The sequence below is a fragment of the Drosophila elegans genome, unplaced genomic scaffold (assembly GCF_018152505.1).
Source record: "Drosophila elegans isolate 14027-0461.03 unplaced genomic scaffold, ASM1815250v1 contig_476, whole genome shotgun sequence".
In the NCBI taxonomy this organism is placed as follows: domain Eukaryota; kingdom Metazoa; phylum Arthropoda; class Insecta; order Diptera; family Drosophilidae; genus Drosophila; species Drosophila elegans.
In genome coordinates, this window is record NW_024545863.1 from 7,542,068 (window position 1) to 7,560,966 (window position 18,899).

The 18,899-nt window shown below is 49.0% G+C and overlaps 9 protein-coding genes across 11 annotated transcripts; 4 read left to right on the forward strand and 5 right to left on the reverse strand.

Annotated features, from left to right (window-relative positions):
* The first annotated feature begins 25 nt into the window (after positions 1-25).
* LOC108140638 (conserved oligomeric Golgi complex subunit 2) lies at positions 26-2,559 on the forward strand. The gene is made up of 4 exons (XM_017263560.2): positions 26-200; positions 254-1,324; positions 1,389-2,074; positions 2,134-2,559. Exons 1-4 carry the CDS (start codon positions 108-110, stop codon positions 2,414-2,416), a joined length of 2,133 nt encoding a protein of 710 aa, XP_017119049.1. The 5' UTR covers positions 26-107; the 3' UTR covers positions 2,417-2,559.
* On the reverse strand, positions 2,434-4,402 carry LOC108140639 (3-hydroxyisobutyryl-CoA hydrolase, mitochondrial). 2 transcript variants are annotated; one of them, XM_017263561.2, is made up of 4 exons: positions 4,278-4,402; positions 3,336-4,214; positions 2,896-3,164; positions 2,434-2,634 (listed from the first exon to the last, which is right to left on the reverse strand). In XM_017263561.2, exons 1-4 carry the CDS (start codon positions 4,278-4,280, stop codon positions 2,628-2,630), a joined length of 1,158 nt encoding a protein of 385 aa, XP_017119050.1. In that variant the 5' UTR covers positions 4,281-4,402; the 3' UTR covers positions 2,434-2,627. The 2 variants fall into 2 exon arrangements, with proteins under 2 accessions (XP_017119050.1, XP_017119051.1); XM_017263562.2 differs by having other exon boundaries at positions 2,434-3,164; positions 4,278-4,401.
* Positions 4,403-4,794: 392 nt separating this feature from the next.
* On the forward strand, positions 4,795-8,002 carry LOC108140677 (cysteine protease ATG4D). 2 transcript variants are annotated; one of them, XM_017263623.2, is made up of 6 exons: positions 4,795-4,884; positions 5,079-6,036; positions 6,096-6,291; positions 6,365-6,441; positions 6,609-7,084; positions 7,145-8,002. In XM_017263623.2, the coding sequence occupies exons 2-6, from the start codon at positions 5,079-5,081 to the stop codon at positions 7,451-7,453; spliced, it is 2,016 nt and encodes a 671-aa protein (XP_017119112.1). In that variant the 5' UTR covers positions 4,795-4,884; the 3' UTR covers positions 7,454-8,002. The 2 variants fall into 2 exon arrangements, with proteins under 2 accessions (XP_017119112.1, XP_041565620.1); XM_041709686.1 differs by lacking the exon at positions 4,795-4,884 and having other exon boundaries at positions 4,925-6,036.
* On the reverse strand, positions 7,786-10,615 carry LOC108140676 (protein O-mannosyl-transferase TMTC4). Its single transcript, XM_017263622.2, has one exon. It carries the CDS (start codon positions 10,406-10,408, stop codon positions 8,279-8,281), a length of 2,130 nt encoding a protein of 709 aa, XP_017119111.1. The 5' UTR covers positions 10,409-10,615; the 3' UTR covers positions 7,786-8,278.
* Positions 10,616-10,736: 121 nt separating this feature from the next.
* LOC108140664 (trafficking protein particle complex subunit 6b) lies at positions 10,737-11,411 on the forward strand. The gene is made up of 2 exons (XM_017263597.2): positions 10,737-10,903; positions 10,969-11,411. Exons 1-2 carry the CDS (start codon positions 10,835-10,837, stop codon positions 11,356-11,358), a joined length of 459 nt encoding a protein of 152 aa, XP_017119086.1. The 5' UTR covers positions 10,737-10,834; the 3' UTR covers positions 11,359-11,411.
* Positions 11,359-12,068, reverse strand: LOC108140663. Its single transcript, XM_017263596.2, has one exon. It carries the CDS (start codon positions 12,047-12,049, stop codon positions 11,414-11,416), a length of 636 nt encoding a protein of 211 aa, XP_017119085.1. The 5' UTR covers positions 12,050-12,068; the 3' UTR covers positions 11,359-11,413.
* Positions 12,069-12,237: 169 nt separating this feature from the next.
* On the reverse strand, positions 12,238-13,704 carry LOC108140661 (zinc finger protein 26). Its single transcript, XM_017263593.2, has 2 exons — positions 13,297-13,704; positions 12,238-13,240 (listed from the first exon to the last, which is right to left on the reverse strand). Exons 1-2 carry the CDS (start codon positions 13,624-13,626, stop codon positions 12,239-12,241), a joined length of 1,332 nt encoding a protein of 443 aa, XP_017119082.1. The 5' UTR covers positions 13,627-13,704; the 3' UTR covers position 12,238.
* A 42-nt stretch (positions 13,705-13,746) lies between these two features.
* LOC108140660 lies at positions 13,747-15,587 on the reverse strand. Its single transcript, XM_017263592.2, has 5 exons — positions 15,090-15,587; positions 14,609-14,976; positions 14,354-14,550; positions 14,132-14,293; positions 13,747-14,076 (listed from the first exon to the last, which is right to left on the reverse strand). Exons 1-5 carry the CDS (start codon positions 15,499-15,501, stop codon positions 13,854-13,856), a joined length of 1,362 nt encoding a protein of 453 aa, XP_017119081.1. The 5' UTR covers positions 15,502-15,587; the 3' UTR covers positions 13,747-13,853.
* Positions 15,588-15,937: 350 nt separating this feature from the next.
* Positions 15,938-18,414, forward strand: LOC108140662 (surfeit locus protein 4 homolog). Its single transcript, XM_017263595.2, has 4 exons — positions 15,938-16,194; positions 16,917-17,180; positions 17,245-17,655; positions 17,714-18,414. Exons 1-4 carry the CDS (start codon positions 16,144-16,146, stop codon positions 17,798-17,800), a joined length of 813 nt encoding a protein of 270 aa, XP_017119084.1. The 5' UTR covers positions 15,938-16,143; the 3' UTR covers positions 17,801-18,414.
* Positions 18,415-18,899: the final 485 nt, after the last annotated feature.

Sequence of the window (18,899 nt, forward strand, 5' to 3'; positions counted from 1 at the left end):
TGGCAACGCTTGCTGCCGGCTAACATTTTACAGCACTGATTTTGTGTTTATTCACTTTCGTGGCAGAATTTGTTTTAGTTATTAAACTTGTATTCCAGACAAAAGCAATGCATGATCCCGTCAAAAAGTCGGCGCACCTGACCGCCGGCTCGACCAGTACGGCGGAAAAGCTGTGCTTCGACAAGAATGAGTTTATGAAGGTGTGTAATCCCGGCCAGAATTTATGTGTTCCTCTGCTCACCTTTCCTAACAGGCAAACTTCTCGGTGGACGAGTTCCTGCACAAGAATCGCAATGCGCCCAGTCTGGAGCAGCTGCGCGACAACCTGGGACTTTACCTAAAAGGCCTGCGAGCGGCGATGATCGATCTGATCAACGAAGACTACGCAGACTTTGTAAACCTGAGTGCCAACCTGGTGGGCCTGGATCAGTCCATTGAAGCCATTCAGCGGCCGCTGGAGCAGTTTCGCAGCGACATCGAGAGCATCCACGGACTGATCGACGAGAACGTGACTGAGCTGCGGGTCCAGCTGGAGGAGAAGCGCCAGCTGCGCGAATATAAGAGCGGACTGCAGAGCTTGAAGAAGGTCTACGAGACCATCAGCAAACTCCAGGACCTCATCGACCGGAAGTTTAGCGGAGAGCAGCCCATCAAGGCCGTAGACCTGGAGCGGGCTGCCCTGGACTTGATTCAGTTGCGCTTTCACGAGAAACACTGTTCCAAGCACTTGATTGCCGAAAAGCAGACCCAGATCCAGTCGCTGGAAGAGCAGATGCATCAGCATCTGCGCCGCTTCTTCAATGACGCCCTCAGCCAGGCCCGCAACTCTTCACCGGAGCCGTTGGAGCGCTGCCTGCGCATCTATATCACACTGAATGCCTGTGGTCAGGCTGAACGCGTCTTTCGCGAGGATGTCGTGGCACCCTACATGACCGGCGTCATCGGGGAACAGCAGCTGCAGAACTCGCCGCAGGGCCTGGCTGGCATTTACAGCAAGATCCTCAATTTCATTTCCCTGCACATGACCGACCTGCTCCGCCTAACGCTCTACTCCGACAAGTTTCCGGGCTTTAACTTTGTGGTGAACAGTTACTGGGCCGATGTGGAGTCGCGGCTTGAGCTTTACATGAACTCCATATTTGCTCCCGGAAACTCAGAGGTCTTCTATGTGAAATATAAGTGCACCCGCGACTTTCTGAGTAAAATAGAGGAGCTGTTGACCAGCTCTGGGGAGCAGGCGGTGGTTCTCTATCGCCAGCACAAGCAAACTAAGAGCTTCGAGGCCCGCTGGAATCTCCCGGTTTACTTTCAGATATGCTTTCAAGTATGTATAATTTAAAACTTACAGCCAAAGTTTATTCCTTTACCATTGGGCTTGATGTTTCCAGGAAATTGCTGGTCAATTTGAAGCCAAGTTGGAGCCTGTGCTGCAGGACGACACTTTGAAAAACAATCTCGGTGCAAAGGACTACAAATTAACGCCTTTTATTGCCGCCAAGGAGGCCATGTCACGATGCTGGGCAGAGGGAGTTTATTTGCCTGAGGTGTTTCCCAAGTTCTACAAGCTGAATGTACAGATAGTGCTCCGTCTTTCCCGTTGGATCACAGATGCCATCGCTGTGTCGAAGAGCACAAACTTCACGAGGTCGTTCACTCGACACCAGTTGCTTATTGCTTTGCATGCTGATATCCGCAAACTGGACGCTTACCTGCCTGAGCTCCAGCAGTTGATTGTTCAATCCGTGCCCGCTGAACAGCGTACAAAGGCATTCAACGATGTCCTGGCCAAATCTATGGCTGCCTTAGCCGACACACTGGGAGCGCATTTGACCAGTATACAAAAGACCTTGGTAGAGCTGCTGATCGCAGAGTGCGAGACGGAGAATGTGCGCCAGGTGAACGACTTGCCGCGATTGTATCGCAAAACCAATCGGGAGGTTCCCTCCCGCTGCTCAGGCTACGTGGAGCAAATGCTTCGGCCTCTCAAGGCTTTTGTCCAGCAGCATGAATCCCAGCTGGGTACTCTAGTGGTGGAGCAGATTCTGTCGGAGGTTGCCAGTGAAATTACCAAGGCGTAAGTTGAAATGGTTGTTCACAAAAATGTGTGCCAACTGTAATCTCTTATATTTTTAGATATTTCAATGTGGTGAGTGATGTGCTCACATCAGTGCAGAAAACTGAAGAGTCCTTACGTCGGCTACGGAATGTTAAAAGTGGCGGATCCGCCATGCCGTCAACAGGAAGTTCAGCTGTGATGTCCGACGATGACAAGATTCGCGTCCAACTGCGAGTGGATGTCACATCATGGAAGCAGGAGCTCTGCAAACTGAACTTCCAGGCCACCCAGATCGAAAAGCTGGTCGAGCTGACCAACATGGTGGAGGACAGCATCAAGCTGAAGGACAACAGTGCTTAGACGCTAACAACGAACAGTTATTAAACATATATACTTCACTTTATTCTTGTTAAACGAATTCTAACGATTCTTTAGGCACGTTTACTGATTGTTTTAGGACTACGAATTGTATATAATATATATAGGCATATATGTATATCATATATAAATGCATTGATTTTCACGATCGTTATTGGTAAATACAGACGGTGTCAGGGACTTTCCCTCGAAGTTATTCGCTGTTGGAATGAAACAGAACAGAGATTGCGGATAATTAAGCGGCTGCGGTCGTCAACATGTGGCCATAGAACAGTAAAAGTAAAGTTAACGAATATTGCAAAAAATAAACGGCAGGCAAGGAACCATGCATAACATAACTCAAGCTTGCAATGTTATATACAAAGGTGTTCAGGAGTATGTATATAAAAATGAGCGGCCTAACGGAAGACAAACAGGATTGGCTTGCTCAAAAAAGAACACAACAAGGCCTGCTACATTACAGCTTGAGTTCCTCAGTGTCCGGCAGTTTGCGGAAGAACCATTGCACATGTTCCTCGGTAACATCGGCCAGCTGGGCTGGCTGCCACTGCGGCTTCTGGTCCTTGTCGATGAGCAGGGCGCGCACTCCCTCCTTGAAGTCGCTGCGCTCCAGATGACGCACGGCCAGACGATACTCCATGATGAGGCACTGGGCCAGCGAAAGCTGCGAGCCGAGCTCCAGTTGGCGGAATGTGACCTTCATCGAGGTGGGCGACACCTTAGAGAGGGTCTGCCAAAAATAAACAAGCCATTACGTATGTGTATGTGTGCCAGTTATGCATCTAAAACACCGCTAATTGACTGGGAGCAGATCAAATATGAGGCGCTAAAAGCGTGCCAAACGTTGATTAGCCCAGCCAATTAACATCCGATTGTGTTCTTATCACTGTGAACCGCTTACCTCAAGCGTCTTCTTGGCCCACTCGCTGCCGTCGTTCTGCAGGTTCTCCAAAATGCCCTCCACTGAGTCCGCCGAGAAGTTTTTGTTGATCTGTTCCAGCACGGGTTGCAGGGAGAAGGGTTTCTCCGGCGTGGAATGGAACTTTTGAAGCAGATCCGACACATCATCCGCATCCGGACAGTTGAGCAGCGCCGTCTCGAGATCAGGAACCTTGCTGCTCTCACAGAAGTGCGTGGCAATGCCCGAATAGAAGACATCCCCACCGCGCAGGCGATATCCTGTGAGTCCTAGGTAGAGACCCAGCTTTCCCTGCAGTCGGGGCAGGAAGTAGGAGCCACCCACGTCCGGGAACAGTCCGATGGCCGTCTCTGGCATGGCGAAGAGGGTCCGATCGGTGGCCACACGGTACTTGCCGTGCACACTGAGGCCCACGCCGCCGCCCATGGTGATACCGTCGATTATGGCGATGTAGGGAATCTTGTAGTTGCCGATCAGGGCGTTTGTGCTATACTCCTCCCGAAAGAAGCTCTTCGACTCGTCCGTGGGACCAGCCTCGACCAGGGCACGAACATCTCCGCCGGCGCAAAAGGCTTTGTCGCCTGTACCCTTGATGATTAGCAGCGACTTGGACTTCTCACACTTTTTCAGGTGCTTGTAGATCTTGCGCACCATCTCGAGGTTGATGGCGTTCAGCGCCTTGGGACGGTTGAGGATTATCATACCCTTGTTGGACGACTCCGTGGCCAGCACGGAGGAGGAGGATTGGCGGGCTGAGTAGGCCATTGTCGATGGTTTTGTGCTTGATATCGCTGCGATCAGCGGCAATGGGCTGCAGGTGCGATGACCGAATGTGTACACCAACCTTTGAATTGGGCCTTGCTGGGCGGCAAATTGTTTTCGATTAGCTAAGCAATTTAATTTGCAGGAATTTGCATTACTTACCATTTTGAACGGCTGTCTGTCGCTGTGTGTGGCGTGTGTTTTGTGTTTCTCTCACTGTTGCGCAATAGAATTTTAACACCCGCACAGCTGGTTGTTCTTGCGGCGGCGTTGCCAGACAGCTTGCCTGCCGGACGTGATTTGGGGTGTTCCAAAAACGTATTCTTCACAAACCGTTAAAAATCTCTCAAAAGAATTTAGATCATTGCAAGAGCTGATTTGACAAAGAGACATTGAAAAAATGTTGACTCTTTTATCTAATTTAACATGTTTATAAGATTATGGGCGTTGGCAGCTCTCATATTGTATTCAACTCGTATAGTTACAGCTATTAATGATAGTATTGAGAAAACACAAATGTAAGAAACAAACTAATTAAAAATCAATAAGAAATAATAATTAAAAACCATTAAACGAAGTATATCTCCTTTTAAAATTAATTCACCAAAGCTTTAACCATATTTCGGAACACAGTTGACATACATACTGACAATAAAGCCAATCGAGCGGTCTGGCAACACTGCGATTGGCAATTGTACTTCTCGCGAATAAGAATAAGAAAAACAAATTTCGTATAGTTACTTTATCTTATTTTGTCAACAAATAAACGGTGAGTAAACATTTGTAATTAGCACGCAATCGGTGGTCGGTTGTCAGTTGAGCCAGGGCCAGCAAGTGGCTCGCACCGAGATTGCCATGCCGCAGTTCTTTAAGTTCTCCAAGCTGCGGACAAAGCGTCGTCGCTCATTATCCACTTCCACTTCCGTCTCTGTTTTCATGTCCTCCCCCCCGGCCACCAAACAGATGAACTATGACGGCCTCCTTTCCAAGTTGACCGACGAGAAACTGATGCTTTTCGAAGCCGCTGGCGAGGGCAGCATTGTGGAGGGCAGGCGGATGTGCGGCCAGGATGCAGACCCACTGTCCCTACCGCTGGTCGAAGACGGCGCCATCGAGGAGGAGCAGGTGGCTCCCATTCAGACTATTCCCCGCGACACCGTGTTCGCCGTTCCACGCGCACCCTCGCCCTCTCCCGTGAGCACATCAGGTGCGAATTTGAACCTCAAGTCGGAAAACGCTGCGACAGCAACACCGCAGCGCAAAATATCGACGTCATCACGCTTTATGAACGCCTTCAGTCAGCTTTATGGCGGCAGCAGCAGCGCTCCAAGCTGCGGTCACGTGGAGCAGCACAGCGAGGAGCCAGGTGACCTGGCGGCCAATCGGACGCCCACCAAGGGCATGGAGTCCAAACTGGTGGCCATGTGGCACAATGTGAAGTACGGCTGGAGTGGCAAGATGCGTCAGACCAGCTTCTCCAAGGAGCAGCCCGTGTGGCTGCTGGGACGGTGCTATCATCGCCGCTTCACGCCACCCGTTAGCATGGAGAGTTCCATCAGCGAGCTGCCCAGCGGAGCGGATACGACGCCCGACAACGCCACATCAGCTTTCGACAGCATACAGGCCACATCGACGTCTGGCTCCTTGTATCCAGCGCTAAATCCGCAGCAAATTGACGAGATTGTGGTGCCCCAAGAGCTGGGAATGGACGCTGTCGAGAACCAGGTGGGCGAACAGCCCTGGGAGGAGGGAATTGAGGGATTCAGGCGCGACTTCTACAGTAGGATATGGATGACCTACCGGCGGGAGTTCCCCATAATGAATGGCTCCAACTACACCTCGGACTGCGGCTGGGGCTGTATGCTTAGGAGCGGTCAGATGCTCTTGGCCCAAGGACTCATCTGTCACTTTTTGGGGCGGAGTAAGTTGATCGGGCCATCGCCAGCCAACCTGATTTTAATAAAACTCGTCTGCTTACAGGCTGGCGCTATGATTCAGAGTCTCAGTTGCACTCCACCTACGAGGACAACATGCATAAGAAGATAGTCAAGTGGTTCGGGGACAGCTCCTCAAAGAGCAGCCCCTTCTCCATACACGCCCTGGTGCGGCTGGGCGAGCATTTGGGCAAGAAGCCAGGCGACTGGTATGGCCCCGCCTCGGTCTCCTACTTACTAAAGTAAGTGCAGACTGTTATCATATCGAGAATTGAGAATCTTTATCATGGCTAATAAACTTTTACCCCACCGCAGACACGCCTTGGAGCATGCAACTCAGGAAAATGCAGACTTTGACAATATCAGCGTCTATGTGGCCAAAGATTGCACGAGTGAGTACAAAAAAAAAGGAATACCCCAAATCGAAGATTTACAAGATAATTACCATGACACATTGATACGCCTATGAGTAATTGCTGCAACCTTGTTACTGAAGCTCATTACTCATGGAATTATTTGATAGTGTATTTGATTTGATAACCAAGTTTCTGTGTTTCAGTTTATATGCAAGATATCGAGGACCAGTGCAGTATACCGGAACCAGCCCCCAAACCCAATGTGCCTTGGCAGCAAGCAAAGCGACCGCAGGCGGAAACGCCTAGGCCGGAGCAGCAGCAGCACTGGAAATCCCTCATAGTACTCATACCCCTGCGACTGGGCAGCGAAAAACTAAATCCAGTGTATGCTCATTGCCTGAAGCTACTGCTGAGTACGGAGCACTGCCTAGGCATCATTGGCGGCAAGCCGAAGCACTCCCTGTACTTTGTGGGATTCCAGGAGGACAGGCTCATCCATCTGGATCCCCATTATTGCCAGGAGATGGTGGATGTGAACCAGGAGAACTTTTCCCTGCACTCCTTCCACTGCAAGTCTCCACGAAAGCTAAAGGCCAGCAAAATGGATCCCAGCTGTTGCATCGGATTCTACTGTGCCACCAAGAGTGATTTCGACAGCTTTATGGAGAGTGTACAGCTGGTAAGCCAAAACCAAACCCTTATGCTCGCAACATTTCACTAACTATGTAAAATGTTACAGTATTTGCATCCAATGCGCTGTGCCTCCGGGGCAACTGTGGACAAGGCGGCCGGAAGCCATCAGGGGACGTCTCAATCAACAAGCCATCAACAGAGCGAGCAAACGGAGATGAACTATCCGCTGTTCACATTCTCTCGCGGTCGTTGCCTGGATCACGAGCGGGATGAGATGAGCGATTCACTATACAAGCCGCTTATAAAGCAGGTGGCCGCATTGGCACAGGAATTGGGCGCCCAGTTAACGCCGCCGCAGCATGGCGATGACAATGATCAGGATGATAGTGAAAGCGAAGAGTTCGTGCTGCTGTAGAACGTTACCGCCCCATAACCTTGTTGCTGTGCTAGCTGTGTTATTTGCTCATTATTATTTGAATTAGTTTCCAACCGCCGTTGCTCGCTTGTTCGCCTAGAAAAACCCAACAGACCCGTATCTCAAACACAAAGACTTTGTTTTACCTTTACGCCTACGCACATAGTACATAGACGCATGCATGTATCTTGAATATTTACTGATGTCCACGTTAATCTCTCTTTTGTTCGACTTGTAGTCTCGCATTCTGCCAAAGTGTTTCAGATTTTTCCATGTTCCAGCAGCCCGATCTGTTTATATGTGTTGTATATAAACTTGTGTTATTTGCGGTATTATTATTTTAAAATCATGAAACTTTAATGGAATTGAATATCATTTTACAATGGTGCCACAACTGTCACTATCTTCTGAAGTATTTCATGTAGTCCTTACGTTCTAGAACTTAGTTAATTTATGTAAGTCGCCATGTAATTGTTCGATCATTAATTAGTTGTAACATTAATTGTATATACCCTCGAGTAAATTAACAAATAAATAAATTATCCTAAACTTATACTAAAAATAAATAGGGTTTACTGAGTGGTCGCTGATGGGATATGGATGCATTGCACTTTAGTTTTAATCGTGCTGGATTGATCAATTTACAATGTTATTTTGAATGTTTTTCATTAGTAAGTACATGTATGTATATGTTTCCGGGACTAGTGACTGAACGCACAACCTCAGTTTTGGTTCAGGATTGTTTTATTGTTTGCCTTTTTGCTTTCTAAGACAAACAACTCTTGGCTGGTTCCATAATTTGCGATGAGACTTGGAAGCTAATGCTTATCTTTGGATGACCTGCGCCTCCCGCTCCAGGCGTTTCAGAAGCTTGCTGAGATTCTCCCGCGCTGTCGTTGCCCTCGCCGCATTAATACTTATCGCCGTTCGATAAGCCTCTATAGCCTCCTGGGTTTTGTCCCAACGGTGATAGAGCACCCCGAGATTCGTGTAGTAAAGCATGTTACGGGGCTCCAGCTCAATAACACGCTTATAAACCGACTCCGCCTCAATGTAGTGTTTCAGCTTGCCAAGGACATTGGCGCGAATGAACAGGATGCTCACCTCGTTGGGCAGATGCTGCAGGGCCTGATCCGAGAGGCGCAGGGCGTCGTCCTGCAGTCCTCGATTGTCCAGCATTGTGAGTATGTTGGCCCAGGCTTTTGGCTGGCGGGGATTCAGCGCCACAGCGTGCTGCCAGTGATGCAGAGCATCGGCGTAGCGTTTCTGCTCCAGATAAAGATTTCCCATATTGTAGTAACAGACGGCAAAGTTGGCCCTGTACTTCAGTGCCTTCTCATAGCTGGCCAGTGCCTTGTCAAACTTTCCCTGGGCCGATTGCACAATGCCCAGATTCATCCACGCCGCCGGAAAAGCTGGATACGCCTTCAGAGCCAGTCGAATATAATCTTCAGCTGAGGCCAGTTGACCGTGCTCCCTGTAAAGATTTCCGAGGTTCATCAGGGCTGATTCATAACTGGGATACAACTCAATGGCCCTGTGATAGTGCTGGAAGGCTTTCGTATTGTTTCCCGTATCAGTGGCCAGCCGGGCGATGTTGTAGTGCACCTTGGCGTTGTCGGGACACACCTGTAGAGCGGATTTGAACAGCTGCTCCTCATTTAGCCAGTCGGTGGTCCGCTGTCGCGTCCGCAGCATCATCACGGCGAAGAGCAACATCAGGAGGATCCGCAGGGCAGTGCGCCAAAGTGATTTACTCGTGCTGCAGTCATACCAGTATAGAAATCCATAGATGGACACAAGACAAAAGCCGATGGAAGGGACGTAAAGAGTCCGCTCTGCGATCACGAATCCCACGCAAATGATACCCGACGCCGGTAGAAACGGAATAACCATCAAGCCCATAGCTAACATCATTCCAGGCAGGCGGCGGAAGTTCATCAGAGCCACCAGCACAAGGGAGTAGAACCCGATGACGCCCTGCAGTCTCAGGTCCCAGATGCTGGTCACCAGCTTGACGCAGCCCAAAGCCCAGTCGTAGCAGAGCCAGTGGGGGCACAGCATCAGCCAGATGTTCATGACCAGCAGGTACTGCTGTGAAAGTCCACGGGTCAGGATGTGCTCGTTGTGGGCCACCGGGTTGTCCACTTCCTTGAATGTTGGTGTCTCGAAGTCTTGCCACCATAGCCGAACCATCAAAAGACCCAAAGTGCCCATCAAGTAGGCCAAGTAGCTAGTCCGCGTGCGCAATAGATTCCACTGATCCTTAAGCTGCAGATGGAAGTAGCCATTCTGAAAGTAATCCAGCAGCACACACGACATGGGTATGGTCACTGCGGACTCCTTGAAGAGAATTCCCACGGCGGTTAGGAACATAATCAATGCGCCTGTTTGAGGACCATGTTTTCCGGAGTTGGCCACGGTCAGCAGAAGGCAGAGCAAGTGTATCATGCCGAACATTAGCTCTGCCCTGCCCACCACACCCGAGACCGCTTCTGTGTGGATTGGGTGGGCGGCAAACAGGGCTGCGGATAGAATGGCCCATCGCTCCGTGTTCACTTCTGGCACGTACAGCGAGCGCACCAATCTCCACATGAGCAGCGTATTGACGCAGTGCAGCAGGAGATTGAGGAACTTCATGTGGGCGGCAGTCAGGCCCAGCAGGGCGTACTCGCAGTGGAACATCAACGTGGTCAGTGGCCGGAAGGACTTGTGCGAATCGGCACTGAGCAGGGAGGCGCCCCAGAAGTCATGTGTGAATATCGCCGTCCAGTTGGTGGGCAGGGTGTTAACATCCCGGTTCTTGACGATGGCCACCGTGTCATCGAAAACGAATTTGGACCCACTCAGACCTCCACATCCGTAGCAAACCAGGCAAACCAGTACCAGGAGCGCCTGGCACACCATGCTATGCAGCGCAGCATTGTGAGCCAGGCCCAACATCCTGGGTTGCATTTTTATTTGCTGCTCTGCCAGTTTTAATTCACTAATTTCGCTAATTCTAGGCTGCGTTGTTTTGTATACATTTTTTGTTGTGGTTCTGGCCACTCACTAGTAATGCATATTCAGCGATGGTGATAAAAAAAATGTAGCTATAAAAAAGCTAGACAAATATATGGTATTATGACTAAACCATATTACTCCAAATATATCATTAAACTTATAGTTGCTTGGCAATAACAGTAAAAAAAAAAAGAAATTAAAAAACCTTAAAAACAAACTTAGATGTAAGAGAAAAACAAAATAATAAAATTTATTTAAAATTTAGCTTGACATTCGCGCGTTAACGTAAACTACAGCAACAGCTGTTCATCTGCAGATAAAAACAAATCGTTGGAAAATTCTGTGAAATCGCAAGGAAAATTTAGTTTGGTCTCTAAAATGTCCGAGGAAATTCTATTTGATTGCCTGCATGCAGAGATAGTCAACTATTGCCTGGATAGCAACAAGGTAGGAGACCCATTAAATTGAAAAACAAATGCAAGCAAAGATATCATTTTGGTTCCGCCTATTAGGAGCACGACCTGGCCACTTTAGAGTACATAGGCTTCACCACCGGCTACCGCCTGATTGAACGTCTCACCCGCGAGGTTTCACGCTTCAAGGACGAGCTGGAGACCATGAAGTTTATTTGCACCGACTTCTGGACGCTTATCTACAAAAAGCAAGTGGACAACCTGAGGACGAACAACCACGGCATGTACGTGGTGCAGGACAAGGCGTTCCGCTTCCTAACGCGCATCTCGCCGGGCACCAAGCAACTAGAGCACGCGCCCAAGTTCGTGGCTTTCACCTGCGGGCTGGTGCGTGGAGCCCTCAGCAATCTGGGCATCAACAGCACCGTGACTGCCGAGGTTCAAAGCATTCCCGCATGCAAGTTCCACATAGAAGTAAATAGAAACTAGTTAGGACATAAGGCAATGTTTTATTACTACAATTATATAGTTACTAAAGACTAGACTAAGCTATTTTCTCGTAAAACGTCACAACGTTGCAGTCAGTCCAGTTGAGGCGTTCTCGGAGAGTCCACTGGTCGACGGGCAGTTGCGGCTGGACGGGATTGGGATCTGTGTGGATACCCAGAGCGGGCAGTGGTCCAATCAATATAAGCCACTTTCCTTGAAAGACCCCAAGATAGTCCAGAAACGCCGGTCGATTGTTAAAATAGCAGAAGAGCAAGGCACAGGGAGAGGTGGCATTGCAGCAGCTGGCCAATAAATCCGTATCCAGTTGGCTAGCCTCCTCCACATAGTTGAGCGGTATGAAACTCCGAACGGAGTATTTACTCTGCCACCAGTTGCGATCGACTTCTAGGCCAAACATAGTGGTTTTCCGCCCACCAGCTGCAGTTATCAGCCATTCCAAAAGTCCGCTACCGCAGCCTATGCTCAACACACTCTGGATGTGGTGCATGGTCAGAAGCTGATTGAAGTAATCCAGATCTACCGATGTGGGCCACACCCAGAGTAGTTTGCGCTTCAGTTGCTGATCGAGGCAGTCGCCCAGGGCGAGCAACTTCCGCCAGTTGGCCGACGCACCATCAGTTAGGTAATAAATTTTCCGCAGAGTCTCGAGTTCCGAACGCTCGTCCAACATATTGAATACTGATAGCTAAGAATTAAGTGATTTTGCTGCTTCCGATGGCCGGCGAACTTGGCAATGACGTGGGCACGCGGAAATATGGCTAGCGGCCAAAAAGGCGTTTACGGTTCGCTTCGGTTCGCAGCACCTGACTTATCTCTAATAAATCAGAGGGCCTGCGAAGAAGGGCCAACATAATAGAGATCAATTTGTGTGCTCGTTTTCGTACCAGCATTTGTAATTTTTGCGCCAGTGCATCTCGATAAATTTGGAGCTGCCTTGGCCCGGGCCACACGGCTGACGTTGCTGCAAGGTGGATTCTTGGGTCTCGTCGAGACTTAGCTCATTCGTGTACTCTTCGTTGTCCAGGTCCAAGATGATCTTGCGGTAAAGTTGGACGTTCTTCTCAGGCATGACATCTGGCAGTGGCAGGTGTTCTGTTACCACATCTGTTGGATCCAGCTGCATCTCTGGAAGTGGAACTGGTAGAGTCGGCTGTGGTGGTAGCATAACTGGCTCCACGTTGCCCACGCTCTGGATCACGCTATTGTAACGCACGTTCTCGGCTGGTCTTTCCACCGCCGCTGTGGCCTCCAGGGCCCTGGATCCCGGTGTGACCATCTCCACACTGCTGTCGAACGCACAACCGGGATGCATTGACCGCAGGTGTCGCAGCATGTTGTCCTTCCGGTTGACTGTGATTTCGCAGTGCATACAGCGGAAGCGTTCCACACCCTTGTGCTGCTTCAGGTGGCGGCCCAGTGCATCTACATCGTTGTAGCTCTTGCCGCACAGGGAACAGGATAGGCGCTGGCGATTCGAATGACGCTTCATGTGCAGCCGCAGCGTGGTCTGGCGCAGAAAGGACTTTTCGCAGACCTTGCACTTGTGTCGGATGCTGTTCTTATCGTGCTTCTGCAAGTGCTGATTCAGATTCGCCTTGTTCTGGAAATTTTTGGAACAGAGTTCGCACTTATAGGGTAGGCCTAAATCGGTGTGGATCGCCAGGTGGCTTTTAAGGGAGCTATTGCGACGGAAAACCTTCTCGCAGTGCGGGCACACATGCTGCTCCTGGTTGTGGGTTAGCATGTGGCGCTGAAGAACGACTGGCTGTTTGAATCTTTTGCCGCAGGCGTTGCACGAGTGCTCCGGTAGCTTCGCATGGCTGCTGAGGTGGTACTTTAAATGGGAGCGAGTGGCAAATCTCTGTAAGGAGTGTGAAGTCGTGACATGTTTAAACAGAAAGGAAACCTTCAACTTACGCGACTGCATTCCTTGCAGCTAAATTTCTTGAGAAGATCGTTGCCGCAGGCCAGGTGATAATACTGCTGGGTGCGACTGCGGAAGTCCTTTTTGCATACCGTGCAGTGATATCCCCGATCGGTAACTATGATGCGTTTGTCTGCAGATGTAATTGCTTTGGGTTCCTGTTGCTTTGGTGTCCTGGCACCTTGCTCGCTTGCAATTCGGCACTCCAGGCAATCGGATACATCCGCCACAAGGCAGAGGCGGCACTTCATGTGTCCACAGCTGTCGGTGACCAGACGATTCTCCCCAGTCGCCTCACAGTTGCAGCGAGGACATTTAGTCATCTCTTTAGTTAAAACACATTGATGAAGCACAGAAAAGTAAAAACTGCAACTGCAGCAGTTCTGCTTCTTCTTGCATTACATTTTCAGACATTCACCCCGAAACGTAAACAAAATACACGGTTAAAAATTCATGTCTTGTTTTTAATATCCTTTATCTTAAAACTAATAATTAAGAAGATCTTTATATACGAGTACTATGAGCTGAGTTTTTCTGTGTCCACCCTGGACTATTCACACATATTTTCCAACTCCAGGCCGGCCACGTGACCAGGAAACAGGTGGGCCTTCTGCATGGGCACCTGCACAAAGTAACGTTCACAAAACTTCGGATTGCGTCCGCACAGAACCTCCGTGAGTATTCTACTATAGCTGACCTTCTTGGTGATCAACAGGCGGCGGGTCTCACCAGTACCATAGCTGCTGGATTTCAAGCCAAATCGGCTGGCCATCCTGCAAGGGAAAACATTATAGTCTGACAAGTTTTAATCACGGATCAAGAGCTTACTGGTGAAAAGAGGCGCGTTCTTCCTTCGAAAACGTGGGCTCAAACTGCATGTCACGCATGTCGTCCGATTTCACATAGTTTTCTATCAGTTTGCGGTAGTCAGCGAGATTTCCCTGTGGATTTATGGAGCCCAGGCCATTGCGATTGCTTTTCAGCAGGTAACTGATAATTTAAAGAATGCTATAGGGCATTCATTAATTTGAAGTGGAGTCTAGAACATACCCAACTGGCTCCTCGCGCCCCTGCTTCAGGCGACCCAAGCCGCCGCCCGCCCAGCCCATCAGACGCATCATACGATAGCCCTTGTTGCTGGCATCCAATTTGGGATCCCCCAGGCTGTCGGCTGACTCCTTGGTAACATTGATGTTCACGCCGTTCTTGCTCTTCTCCACCTTGATGGTCTCGCGCGTGGCATTCAGCTGGAGAAAAGGGGTGAAAGTTTACATCTGGCATCAATCATCACCGGACTATTTATACCTTAATGCTGTAGCAGTGGGACTGGAGAAGGAGCAGTGCCTGCTTAAAGGCCGCCAGCTTGGCCGCCTTGAGGTTCTCTCCCTGCCCCGAACTTATCACCGCGTCATTTAGCAATACTTCGGCGTATTTTGTCGTGTCGCTGACTGGCTGATCCTGGCTTGCGCGCTCCTCGTACTTCATGTTGACAGCGGTGCAAGAGTTTCGCAGGCAGCTGCGTCCACCGGCCAAATACAATATGAGGTGGCCGAAGCGCAGGCCCTGGAAGAGATCGATTGGCTCGCCGCCCCCGAAGCACAGGCGTTCTCGTGTGAATCTGTTTGAGCTATCCTTTGCGGGATCCGCTGCAGGAGCGGCTGCAGCCCGACGCCCTAGTTGTTGGAATTAGGCATTAGGCAGGCTGTGGTCTCAGGCTCTTATAGTTACTAGTGAAATAAAGAATCTCCTCCTCCGCCTCTGGGCCACTAATTGTTCTTCCGTCTACCTTTGGCACGCTGCTCCGCCGCGTCCGAGGCCGAAACAAAGGTGCGCTTCAGGCGCTGTTCGCGTTTGCGCCGGAACTCCTCCGCAATTTCCTTTGACATTTCGGCCACCAGGCGCATCGTCTCGCTGGGATACTTGCAGCCCATGAACTCCATATTGACGAACGTCTGGGCCAGGCAAACCAGGCGGTCCTCCTCGAAGCGCTCCTTGTGGGCCAACATGAAGCTGCGGCGCAGATCCCAGTGCTCCTCGCTCTCGTACTCCGTGCGGTAGCTGTCCACATCCCAATCCAAAGAGAACTCCCCTGATCCGTAGCCGCCATCCTCCTGGGCCTTGGCTTTGACTTTCTTCTGTTTTGGATTTATGTTGGCTCCTGCATTCTCGATCTTCTGACGTTTGCTTGTAGCAGACATTTTAATAAGATATTTCAAGCGTTTTTTCCGGTGGGCATATAAAATGGGGCACGCTGATTGTTTATCGATAGCCCTTAATGTAATCGATTTTATTTCATTTTGACCATTATGACCTTATGACATTGCAGTGACGATTTCGTTTCATCGCGGATTCATTTAAGCTCAGAAAGAGTAGTCTATATATGAAAATTGTAAAAATATGTTTATTCCGCTGACTTAAACGTTATAATTTTATCTTTAAACGATAAAACATATTTCTAATACTTATTTACATTTTCCGTCTCAGTGTTTAAATTTTAAAATTGAGTTGGGGCTGTTTCTACCAATTGACCGTCTTTTTATCTTCAGCAAGCAATTAGTCTCCTTCCAATTTAATGTCATAAGGCCATATACAATAGTATTTATTTTCAGGCCGGGTGGTATTTGTTGTCATTTTCGACGCGGTCACACTGATCACGGCTCCCACAGCCATTCCGTCGTGCGTGTGTGTTTTTAAGTTCCTGCTTTTAATTCATGATTTTTTGGTAACTTGACTATCATTTAAAGAGCGACGCGACGCCCAGGACCTCAGAAACCAATTGCCAAAGTGTCTTCTCCACCAGCGAGTGCACTAAGTGAGAGATCAGTGAGAAAACTGCCAACATGAGCATACCCAACGAGTATATAGCGAAAACGGAGGATGTGGCGGAACAGGTAATATATAATGGCTACTGCGGATTATGCTGCAGACCAGGAGGCCCCCATAAATCTATATGCTCCCCGGAGTGGCTTAATATAGCCAGAAAGTGGTTTTTACGGGCAAGCCCTGGCAGCTGCCGACTGGGAAAACTGCCAACGTCACCCAAACGCGGCAAAGTTCGAGGGTCTTGGCTGCACTATAATCTCGATCCGCTGACATGGAGACTACGTCCCAGGTGTAAACTTGCAATATGGAGCACCTTGGTTGATTGCTATCCAATCTCCAGTACTTCAATTAACAGTTGTTGCGTCTGCCGCAGGGAAAACTCTCTCGCTTCCTCTTTCCCACCTGCGAGTGTATGTGTGTGTGTGAGTGCGAGAGAGCTGTCTCCGCAAGTGAAAGTGCTGAGAGAGAGTGCGGGTTAGGTGGACGCCAGCGACCAGGTCGAGTTCCGTAATAGTCACTAACAGCGAGAAAGCCAGATGAACTTGCCCGCGATTTACATATATACATTTATTAAAATTACATGGAGAGGCCAGGCAAAACCCGTTAGCTGGCAGATAGCAATCGCCAGATAGAGCGTCTAAAGACACGTCACAGTCAGCGCTCGATTTCCACTGACTACGCGCAAGCCACGCTCAATAGCATTGTATATTTGGATCTGTTATCACCTTGTCGATGGCCGCCTTATCATCCTATCAGCAGCCATCCTGATCGCACTTTTTCGCTTTTGCAGGTTATCAAGCGCGGCAAGAATGTGCTGCCCACGGTGGCTCGTCTGTGCCTCATCGCCACCTTCTTCGAGGACGGCCTGCGCATGTACTTCCAGTGGAACGAGCAGCGCGAGTACATGGACATGAGCTGGGGCTGCGGCAAGTTCCTGGCCACCGTCTTTGTTCTGGTCAACCTGCTCGGACAGCTGGGCGGTTGCGGCATGGTGATGGCCAGGTTCAAGGTGGACATAGCGGTGGGCCTGCTCTTCTTTATCGTTGTGCTGCAGGTGAGTCTGCCTCCCTACTCTTGCGAGGAAACTTTGTTTTTTAATCAGGATACTCCGCTTGCAGACCGTGGCCTACTCCATTCTGTGGGACTTCCAGTTCCTGCTGCGCAACTTTGCCCTGATCGGCGCCCTGCTGCTCGTCCTGGCCGAGGCCAGGATCGAGGGACGCAGCCTTTTCGCCGGCGTGCCATCGATGGGCGACAACAAGCCCAAGAACTTCATGCAGCTGGCCGGCCGCATCCTGCTGGCCTTCATGTTCATCACTTTGATCCGTTTTGAGCTGAGCGTGTGGCAGGTCATCCAGGACATCATCGGCTCCATTCTGATGGTGCTGGTCGTGCTGGGCTACAAGACGAAGCTGTCCGCCCTGATTCTGGTGGCCCTGCTCACCATCCTGAACCTGTACCACAATGCCTGGTGGACCATTCCGTCCTACAAGCCACTCAGGGATTTCTTAAAATACGACTTTTTCCAGGTCAGTCATTGATACAAGCTTGTGTATGGTGCCCTGTTACATTGTGTTATATTTGCAGACTCTGTCGGTTATCGGTGGTCTCCTCATGATCGTGTCCTTGGGCCCTGGCGGCGTTTCCATGGACGAGCACAAGAAGAAGTGGTAGAGGGACTCGGCACCGGTCGCTCCTTGCACGAAACACTTTCAACAATTGACTTTAACCGTGTTTTACTCTTTCCGAGAAATGTTAGTTAGGATTTACCATAAAATGGGACAACAACAGGAGCAGCATCAGCAGCACAACACCGGCACGTATAAGAACTTGACAATTTTCAATAAAGGGACTTCCGCAATACCCTTTCTCCACTGGCTTTATCATAGGGATCATCCAACCCAACCCAAAAACATTTTCATTCGCGCACATTCAACGACAAACTTCGATTACATTTAAGACATTTTCTTTTTGTACATAACGAGAAAGCAAGAAAAAAGTGTGGCCCCTTTTATAGCCCCTCCCAAATGAGGGACATAACTGATTTTTGTATCTACTGCTTGTCAATATCCATATTTTTCACCGATTTTTTTATATGATTTGTACGCTCTTATAAATAAGTTGTAACCTTGGTGTTTGCGTTTTGTTGTTTGCTAGAAGTTTGAAAATGAAAACGATGTATAAAATATGATGTACCAATTGACAATGATTTGTTTCTTTCGTTTATAAGCAAAAGTGTAATAGAATTAAATTGTAACGTTTTAATAAACCTAAAGAAGAAAAACCGACGACTAAGTGTTTTAAACTTGGCGCCATTTGGCCGGTGAATGGCAAATATATAATTTGTTGAGCAGCACTGAGCACACAGCTGACTGGCTTGTTCACAATAAAAAGCGGAAATAACGATATTCGACTGGGGGATTCCCGGGGACGTGCCCAGAATGAAAGTCACCAGCCCACAGTAACAGAGAATCGCTGTGATAAAAATCATGGTCGTTATCCCCGGGATCTGACAAATAGCAGGGAAAAGGGAGCAAACTGATAAGGTGAGGCTTGTATAAATAACGCCGGCATTTCATCGTCATCATTGTTTTTGATGATTAAAAAAAATAAAAACAAGAAAGCAAGATCAATCCATGTGTGACGTAATATCAAATATGTCCTCTTGGGCAAACAAAGGAACTCTATTTTAAGATCTTTCTTAAGAGTGTAGAAAAAATTCAGTAAAATGCGAATACTATGTTAAATACATAAAGTAAGGTATAACAAAAAG